General features: G+C 43.7%; 3 protein-coding genes across 5 annotated transcripts; 2 read left to right on the top strand and 1 right to left on the bottom strand.

Annotated features, from left to right (window-relative positions):
- The first annotated feature begins 141 nt into the window (after positions 1–141).
- On the top strand, positions 142–1,697 carry LOC148389690 (lysosomal membrane ascorbate-dependent ferrireductase CYB561A3-like). The gene is made up of 5 exons (XM_088392379.1): positions 142–404; positions 602–810; positions 950–1,104; positions 1,265–1,427; positions 1,498–1,697. The coding sequence occupies exons 1-5, from the start codon at positions 218–220 to the stop codon at positions 1,522–1,524; spliced, it is 741 nt and encodes a 246-aa protein (XP_088248505.1). The 5' UTR covers positions 142–217; the 3' UTR covers positions 1,525–1,697.
- Positions 1,698–1,923: 226 nt separating this feature from the next.
- trappc13 (trafficking protein particle complex subunit 13) lies at positions 1,924–5,738 on the top strand. 2 transcript variants are annotated; one of them, XM_088392482.1, is made up of 13 exons: positions 1,924–2,084; positions 2,530–2,603; positions 2,728–2,822; positions 3,009–3,093; positions 3,172–3,299; positions 3,412–3,484; positions 3,647–3,691; positions 3,778–3,795; positions 4,484–4,617; positions 4,730–4,928; positions 5,014–5,114; positions 5,191–5,338; positions 5,487–5,738. In XM_088392482.1, exons 1-13 carry the CDS (start codon positions 2,039–2,041, stop codon positions 5,577–5,579), a joined length of 1,239 nt encoding a protein of 412 aa, XP_088248608.1. In that variant the 5' UTR covers positions 1,924–2,038; the 3' UTR covers positions 5,580–5,738. The 2 variants fall into 2 exon arrangements, with proteins under 2 accessions (XP_088248608.1, XP_088248609.1); XM_088392483.1 differs by lacking the exon at positions 3,778–3,795.
- Positions 5,739–5,783: 45 nt separating this feature from the next.
- sgtb (small glutamine rich tetratricopeptide repeat co-chaperone beta) lies at positions 5,784–8,859 on the bottom strand. Of its 2 annotated transcripts, XM_088392485.1 has the most exons (12): positions 8,797–8,859; positions 7,998–8,110; positions 7,835–7,938; positions 7,671–7,746; positions 7,495–7,594; positions 7,322–7,426; positions 7,110–7,248; positions 6,892–6,954; positions 6,773–6,810; positions 6,621–6,704; positions 6,428–6,547; positions 5,784–6,342 (listed from the first exon to the last, which is right to left on the bottom strand). In XM_088392485.1, exons 2-11 carry the CDS (start codon positions 8,095–8,097, stop codon positions 6,436–6,438), a joined length of 921 nt encoding a protein of 306 aa, XP_088248611.1. In that variant the 5' UTR covers positions 8,098–8,110; positions 8,797–8,859; the 3' UTR covers positions 5,784–6,342; positions 6,428–6,435. The 2 variants fall into 2 exon arrangements, with proteins under 2 accessions (XP_088248611.1, XP_088248610.1); XM_088392484.1 differs by having other exon boundaries at positions 5,784–6,547.
- Positions 8,860–9,166: the final 307 nt, after the last annotated feature.

The raw sequence follows: 9,166 nt of genomic DNA, 5'->3' as shown, positions 1-9,166 counted from the left end.
AAGTATTAAAAGTAGTCCGCTACTTTGCTAGCTCAGTATGTTATTTAAGAGTGTAAATTAACTGAAAAAATTAATCAGGAAGCATGAAAATGTCATGGCGTCTTCCCTCCTGACTGCTTATCACATCTTTTGTTGGACAGCTGATGCATCCGTGACAATTCTTTGGTTGTGCCATTATTGCGGAGTCCAAGCAAGGACGTGGAGTGGAGATTTTTCAATGGGATCCAGGGCGACTTTCTACATGTCTTGGTGTCTGTGCATCACCACGGGCATCGCGTGCGTGGTCTTGGTTGTCTACTGGTATTGGCGTTGGCATGGAGGATTTGCCTGGGATGGAACCCAGGCCCAATTTAATTGGCATCCCGTCCTCATGATCAGTGGACTGCTGGTCCTCTATGGCCTCGGTGAGTTCCAATTGTCCATTGAAGGGAATTTAGGTGACAATTGTGAAAATATATTTTTATGACTCAGCTCAGAAACCTTTTGAGATGTTAAATTTGTTATATTTATGTTATGTCATTTAAAAGTTAAATACAACTGAACTTAGTGAATCTTTAGCATTCCAATACTTCAGTATAATGACTTGTTTCCTCGAATTCAGCTGCCGTTCTCTTCCGCGTGCCTTGGGGGTGGTCGCATAAGAAGCGTGGATGGAAGATGCTTCACGCAGGACTGATGCTGGCCGCCCTGATTCTCGCCGCCGTCGGCCTGCACGCTGTCTTCATCGTGCACCGCAACCTGAACATCCCTGCGTTGTACTCTCTGCACAGCTGGGTGGGAATGAGCGCCGTGGTGACCTTTGCGTGGCAGGTAGGGAATACGCTGACTTGACAAATTGACTTGCATCTCCTTCTATATCTTCTTAGCTACATGCGCTGAGAAGTCAAGACAGAGCAAGGATAACGTAATGTAATCTCTGTGAGCATAATATGTCTCCTTTAATCCACAGTGGTTCCTGGGCCTGGTGGGCTTCTTGCTGCCGTGTTCAGCGCCGCGTTTGGGCGGTGCCCTGAAGGGCATCCACGTGTGGACTGGACAAGCGGTCCTGATGCTCACTCTGGCTGCCTGCATCAGTGGGATCAACGAACAGCTTTTCTTTGCACTGTGAGGCGTTCAATGACTTTTTTAACCTCACTGGAAATCATGGAATGATATTTGTATACATAGATATGTGTATGTCATATTTTTTGCTCAGTCTCTTTGTGTGGCCTGGGAGAGTTGCTGTATGGGTCATATTTAAAGTCACTATTTTGGTGTTTGTTAGGGATGGTGTGTCAGCAAGTGCTTACAGCTCCCTTCCTGTAGAGGCGCTGTTTGGCAACATGCTAGGAGTCCTGACTGTGGCGTTCAGTGTTCTTGTGTTTGGAATTCTGTCCAAAACCGATTGGCAACGTCCAAACACCAATACCAATGATGAAGCAACTCCAGTGAGTAATTTTCTTTTATTATTATTATAAATAAAAATTGTTGTATTAATATTTGTTTTATTGCTTTCAGATTTTGATGAGAGAAGAAGCCATTTAAGGGACACAGCAACAGAATGGGACAGAAAACACATTAAAAATTATCCTGTTTAAGGATAAATGGTTCAGAAGATGGATGGATTGAAAACAAGACATGAAAACATTTAATCACTCATGTATCATTGATATATTACACTTTATGATTCCTGAATTAATAAACAATACTCTGTCCAATTTGACTGTTTATTTTATGAGTAGTTATCAAACCAAATTTATGCAATTTTTTGAATAAATAAGCTCGTGCTCATTCAAATATCAATATAGAAGCACATGCAATGGCTTCTCTAGTTTTGAAATTAAAAAATGTATAAAAAACAAAAACAATCGACGTTACTCTGTCAATGACGTTTAGTTAGTGTGGTAGTACCACTTGGCTCCTTTAGACGGCAGCATCACGCGCGCAACCAAAAACCTCGAAGAAGACACGTACCTCTGGTCACGTGGGTCTGCTTCCTGTCACAACAGTTAGCTTCCCCGGGGCTAGCATCCCCGAATTAAAGCCGTTTTCTGTCAAAATGGATGTAAGTCAGGCCAAACAGGAACATCTGCTTGCATTAAAAGGTACTTTGTCTCATTTATCTTTTTGAAGATGTACACTTCATGCGGGAATCTAATTTAAAACGTCGCATAAGTAGACTTGTTACCATATGCTGCTCGCTGTTAATACGGCTAGCGCTATTTTTCGTTACCGCTCTGTTTTTAATTTATTAATCTAATCTACGAGTACATTTATGGTTATGTGTGTTTCTTGTGTGTGCTATGGTTTTGTTGGGGGTGCTTTACTCTCAACCTTATTGTTATATTTACAATATATAGTGTACTTGGGCTCTCTTGTCAGGCGCTATAGAAATATAAATTATTAATAATTATTACCAATCCATTCATTTTATAAAGCACTCATTAATGTACCCCTGAACTGATCACTAGCCAATGACAGGGCACCTATTGACAAGCAATTGACCTATGGCTATATAATACCTAAAAAATTGTATTTTTTTTTTTTTAGTAATGCGGCTGACAAAACCAACTCTGTTTACAAACCTGCCAGTGACATGTGAAGAGCGAGACCTCCCAGGTGACCTTATCTGAATTGGCATGCACATCCACTTGATTGTATTAATATATATACACAATATTTGATAGTTAATAAAATTTGTTCCTCTAACACCTCACGTTGCCACCATGGTTTGTGCTGACAGGTGACCTCTTTGGGCGCCTCATGCGAGATGATCCGTCCACTATCAAGGGCGCAGAGACGCTAATGCTGGGCGAGATGCTAACATTGCCGCAGAACTTCGGGTGAGTCGTCTGAACGTTTCCTTTTACAGTGAAATTTTGAGCTGATTTTCATTTGATTATATTCTTATTACTTTTAAAACAATTTCATTTGAATAAAAAAATTGAATTGTAATATTGATATGAAGGAATTTGCCAATATTTGAATGTATGCATTATTGAATCAAATTTCCCGTCCTATCTCGGCAGTAACATCTTCTTGGGCGAGACCTTCTCTAGCTACATCAGCGTGCACAATGACAGCAGTCAGGTGGTCAAAGACATTCTAGTTAAGGTAAACCAATGGCAAGAATGGTTCAAATGAAGCAAGGGGCCTCCCAAATCTCATTTGATGCCTTGTGCTCCTCTGTAGGCTGATTTGCAGACCAGCTCTCAGAGACTTAACCTGTCGGCGTCCAACTCTGCCGTAGCCGAACTCAAACCCGAGTGCTGCATTGATGATGTCATCCATCATGAAGTCAAAGAGATTGGAACACATATGTGAGTCCTTCCGAGGCCTTCAAATAAAATTCAAGATTTTTCTCCCCCATTTCAATGTTGATGTTTGTTTTACATGTGCTAGCAAAATGTGGACCTTTGTGTTTATATGCAGCCTGGTGTGCGCCGTGAGCTACACTACACAGCACGGAGAGAAGCTCTACTTCCGCAAGTTCTTCAAATTCCAGGTGAGGCAGCTCACTTATCGCGCCTTTGAGACATGTCGTAAGCACTCGCCAAAAGCGCCCAACATAGCCCTCGTCCGTTAAACGGCTGTGCCGCTCGGGTTTTCTTTTTTCTTTGTCTGGCGAGCAATGGAGACATTCAGCCTGCATTCTCTCTTCAATCAGGTCCTCAAGCCCCTGGATGTCAAGACCAAGTTCTACAATGCCGAGGTACGTTCCCCCATCTCGTTAGTCCGTTTGTAAGCCCACATCCCATTTGGCATGTGTTCATTTTGTCCTTTTATTTTCTCCATTAGAGTGACCTCAGTTCTGTGGTAAATCGTTTTCATTTTTCTGTTCTCATCGCCTCTCTTCTTCACGCCGCCTGCAGGTGGAAGCAAACAACAACAATGGCAACATGAGTTGTATACTCTATTATCATTTTAGATAGTTGTTTGATTCTAAAAACATTTAAAGATGGTTTTAGTTTGGGAAGCTTCCCATTGTTGTTGCTTGTGCACACCTCCTTGCCATACTTCCTTTTGCATGTGGTGCTTGTCCGTCTGACTCCGTGTCTTTGAGAGCGCGAGTGAGGGGGGGGTGTATTTCACTGTATTTTGATGAATTGAAAATCACTATGTTCAGATCCAAATCTGAAATCCTGATGATGAAACCAATTTGTGAAGACGTGGGGCCAGGTTGGCTTTGCATGGAGCGTCAGGCGGTGGCAACTGGTGGCATAAAATAATGAGCTAATGCTACTGAGCTAATCTGCGTTGGCTGAGACGTTTTGTGTTCAAATGCTGCTTTTGACCACAAACACCCAAAAAATGACACATGATACTACTAATATTTTTTGACGGAGCTAATTTAAATCTGTCCCAATCACATTGCATTAAAGCTTATTACCTAAAGTAAATTGAGGTGTCAGAGCAGGTTTGGGGCCTGACATTCAAATCCACCCCCTCCCCTCAAACCCCTCTGCCTCCCCATAACCATCTGCCGCTGCCTTCTCCGCCGCAGACGGACGAAGTGTTCCTGGAGGCCCAGATCCAGAACATCACCACGTCGCCCATGTTCATGGAGAAGGTGTCGCTGGAGCCGTCCATGATGTACAACGTGACTGAACTCAACACCGTCACCCAACAAGACCACGGGTATGGCAAAAGTACTCACACACCCTACTTGGAGTTGTTGTATTTAAAAAGACATTGCAGTAATATACCTAAATCCACTTAAGTCCATTCACAAAGTATTTGTTCCCGTTAGGGTTTCGACGTTCGGCAAAATGTCATACTTGCAACCCATGGACACACGTCAGTACCTCTACTGCCTGACCCCCAAGCCCGAGTACGCCGAGAAGGCCGGTGTCATCAAGGGTGTCACTGTTATCGGGAAGTTGGACATCGTGTGGAAGACCAACTTGGGGGAGAGGGGACGCCTGCAGACCAGCCAACTACAGAGGATGGTATACCCCAATCAACCCAATTAATATAAATGATGTCATGTTTTGTCTGATGGAGTACATTTCCATCACAATTGTGTGTGGACAGGCTCCAGGCTACGGAGACATCCGCCTGTCCATGGAGGTCATTCCCGACACGGTCAACCTGGAAGAACCGTTTGACATCAGATGTAAAATCACCAACTGCAGGTAGGCAAGCAACAGTCAGGCACAATGTCCTGCTTCTTCGTTTCACCTCAGGTCTTCTCTATGTGTGCACGTGTAGCGAAAGGACCATGGACCTTCTTGTGGACATGATCAACACGTCGTCCATTCACTGGTGCGGCGTATCCGGCCGAGCTCTGGGCAAGCTAAGCCCTGGGGCGTCGCTTTCGCTGGCCCTCACGCTGCTGGCGTCCGTCCAGGGTCTCCAGGTAAGACATTTGAGCATTTATTCCATATCCTTGATCCAGAGTCTCCAAGTTACTAGTATTTTTTAATTTTTTTTAATTACTATAAGGAAAAACTCATTTTAAATGGACATCATTGGAAAAAGATTCGGTTTTGTTTGGTTTGTTTCAGAGTATTTCCGGTCTGAGGCTTACAGACTCGTTCCTGAAACGTACGTACGAGTACGACGACGTGGCTCAAGTATGCGTGGTTTGTCCGTCCTAGCATTTGACCTTTTAGTTCTTTTTTTTTTTTTTTTTTAAATAGGCTTTACAACAGGCCAACGCATCACAGTGCACACTGTATTAATGCTCATACAAATGGTTGTGAATAATGAAAGCCTTTGAAAATAATGTGAATATGTGAATAAACACGCTAATATTTTTTTTATGTCTTTTTGAAATCGTTTTATAAAACATGACAAAAGAGTTTGATTTCATGACATTTTATTTTTATAGTCATTGGAAGGAAGCAGCTTCCTAGACCAGTAGGACTGATTAGAGCGTCTGCGAGAACTCGAGTGAGCTAACTCTGTGTTTTGTCATGTCCACTTTTAAGAAATATACAGAAAAGGCATAAATTTAATTCTGGTCTAAATCAAACTTAGTTTCCATAAAGCTTCTGATGCCTGATACCCGTTTGGAAGCATGCAGGAGGAGCAACCTTACACTTATACAACATACACATAGTTTTTAAGTGTTCATTAATAACATTATACTTTTTATTATTTAGTGGCGCTAAAGTGCAATGACAATGTCACAATGCAGGCGTGTCAGTCACATGACTAAAAAGCAACAGCGGACGTCAGGTGACAGCAGTGGCACCTTGACTTACGAGACGAATTTGTGGCATCCATTGAACTCGCATCTCAAATATTGGCTTGCAAAATACATAGCGAGAAAAACTAAATTCACAGGTCAAAAGTCAAAGTGCCACTGCGCTCATGTCGGGTCTTCCTCACAGCTGTCAATCATCTGAGGGGTCCATCCTAGAAGAGTTGCCTCAGATTGGTGTGAGTTTAATTTTTGGAAAATGTGGGGGACACGTGGGGGGGGGGAGCTGCTGGCACCAACCCGAAGCATCATGAGTGCTCCTCGGCGCTCCCGCTGAACGATCGACTTCGAATGTGATTGCGCAACTGCTCGATGAGCTCTGGGTTCTGCTGCTGGATCTGCTGGGCGAACTGTTGCCCCCTGATCGAAAACCGGGAGTGCCTGCTTTTAAATTTCCACATTCACAGAAGCCGCACCAAGAAGTCGTACTTACGCTTCAATCAGACTGGAAATGTCAGTCAGTCCTCCCACTCCGGCGGCTGGTCCTCCCACCGCGTTGGCCATCATCCCGGACATTCTGTCAATCATAACGAGGAAGTGAAACGCTAATTTCAAAGCTAACACGTAGCTAGCGCCAACACTCACAGTTGCTGCACCTGTTGGTTCTGCATCACACTGGCTGCCTGCAGACACAGGAAGCAAATTTGTCATTGTTTTGCTTTGTGGTCATCAATAAGGACCAAATAAGGAAGTACTGCGCTTACCATGCTGATGAATGCGGGGTTGTTGATCAAACTGGCCATGTCAAATCCCAGACCGGCTGCCATCTGCATTATGAGACAGTGGAAAAAAATGGAAATGCCAGATTTTCGTACTTTAATATTTAACAACTACTCAATATGTGTGAGCCAACTAATAACCGGCTGTTGCAATCTCGTTCCTTTATTATCAGAAGTGGTGTTTATTTTTGTCTTGCACTCACGGGACTGCTGACTTCCTTCTGCTTCTGCTCAGCCACCTTCAAGTTGGACTTGTATGTGTCGTTGTCCGGGTCCAGCACCAATGCCTTCTTAAAGTAGGAAATGGCTTCGGGGTATTTATTCATAGCCGTTAGTGCGAGGCTGTGAGCACAGAGCATCCCAAACATGATGTTTTCGTCAATATATTTGGGTATGCAATGTTGCACTGATTTACCCCATCCTTCCGTAAGCTTTGCTGTAGCTGGGATCGATCCTGATGGCTCGCTCGCAGTCGCCCGTCGCCTCCGTGTAGTCGCCCAGTTTACTATGAGCGGCCGCCCTGCGTGACAAGTGTTAGCATCATCTAGCATTACCTAGCCTTAATGCGACCTGGGTTGTGGCTAATACCGGTTGCAGTAGTAGACGGCGTTCCTCAAGTCCAGCTCTATGGCCTTGGTGTAGCACTCCACCGCAGATCTGTAGTTCTCCTCCTTCATGTGATTGTTCCCTGAAAATACGATTGTGATTTAGCACCGCTCCTTTGGTCACTTCTAGATGCATGCATGTCAAATGATCTTTGACACCTTCATTCTTCAGCTGCTCGGCTCGTTCCGCGTCTTCGGGTGAAGGAGTTGTCGCTGGCAAAAGCAGGTTGTCATTCTGCGAGAAATATGGTGAACATGGTCATATTTTTTTCATGTGTCTAAGACAACAGAGTCTTGAAATATTAAACAAAATGTCCACTCACCTTGAGCAGAGAGTTGAGAAAGATCTCCATGAGGGGCTGCGGTGCGGCCAGGTGGCAGTCGCTAGCACTGATCTTAAAGGTGGTCTCCAGACACTGGATTGCAACTATAACAAAAACAGACGTTCATACCGGTCCTGACCACCATTACCAGACATTCACGTACCTTCAAGGCTCTCTTGCTCGTCAGAATTCAACGTGCCGCCATGCGTCTGATCCCGTAGGAACTGTACGATAGAAAACGCCAAGCGCTTGTCCACCGCCATGGTTACCTACAATCTACACACAAACAGTTGAATACAATGGTAACTTGATTTGTGATTCCTTACTGGTTTTTCCAAGTTTGACCCCCAACATGGCAGGTGACTCCAGATGTATGCGACATAATGCCAAAACTATTTCTTACATTGTTAAATTATCAGTCATCTAAATCATTATAATCTGCAAATTCTAATTGGGGCATCTAAACAGTTCTTGGTTGTTGTAGTTGTTGTTTACAACCTTCAAATATTACCCTTCAAATAAGCTAACTAATAGTTTTGATTCATATACAAAATTAAACGTAATAGCTCACATAATTAATCAACAATCCATTGAGCTGCTATTAATGGTGAGATGGTGAGGTCCGAAGGTGCGTGTGATGACGTCACGGGTAACAGGCGCAAAACTGCACGCAGGAAAAACGGTCACGTGCGGCACCCAGACGTACCCGCACCCCCTTCTACCCCCGACGAGTATTGACAAACATGCTGTGACGTCACCTCATCTTGGTCATTTTAGGGTTGAAGTGCAATTCTTATTTTGAGTAGCTAAAATGGGCGTCCGTCTCTGCTGCAAACGAGCGGGATTGTTAGCGATGCGACGGTAACGTGACGAATAAGGAATACAAAACAGCAAAAAATGAGTATGGAAATGCCAGTATTGTTAATGAATTTACGTTAAAAGATGGAGTAGCATCCTTTTACCTGAGACGCGGCCGCTTCGCAATCGCTGTCACTCGCTCCAGCTAGCTTGGTCTTCTTCTGCGCATGCGCGAGCGCTGATACCAGAAGTGACCGCTATACATCATAAAAGTTGCCTGTTTAATTTTTTCTTTCTATTTTTCTTTTTCTTTTCATTTTCATACTTACATTGCGGGCCATTGCAGACTGGCGCACTTGCCAAGTATGAATCACACAATAAATACTACATTACATTGTCTTAACAGCACTTAACAGCAGCAGTTGCTCTATAAATAAATGCTCTATAAACACAGTTGCGTTAATCCCTTTCCAACCCAGGTAAACGGGGTCATCAAGGTTATGTCAAAGTGTACGGGAGATAATTCGTCCACTA

This window comes from Syngnathus floridae, chromosome 12 (genome assembly GCF_059516105.1).
Source record: "Syngnathus floridae isolate MCC-2025c chromosome 12, RoL_Sflo_1.0, whole genome shotgun sequence".
NCBI lineage: Eukaryota > Metazoa > Chordata > Actinopteri > Syngnathiformes > Syngnathidae > Syngnathus > Syngnathus floridae.
The sequence above is the reverse complement of the archived record's forward strand: the minus strand, read 5'-3'. Positions and strand labels throughout refer to the sequence as shown.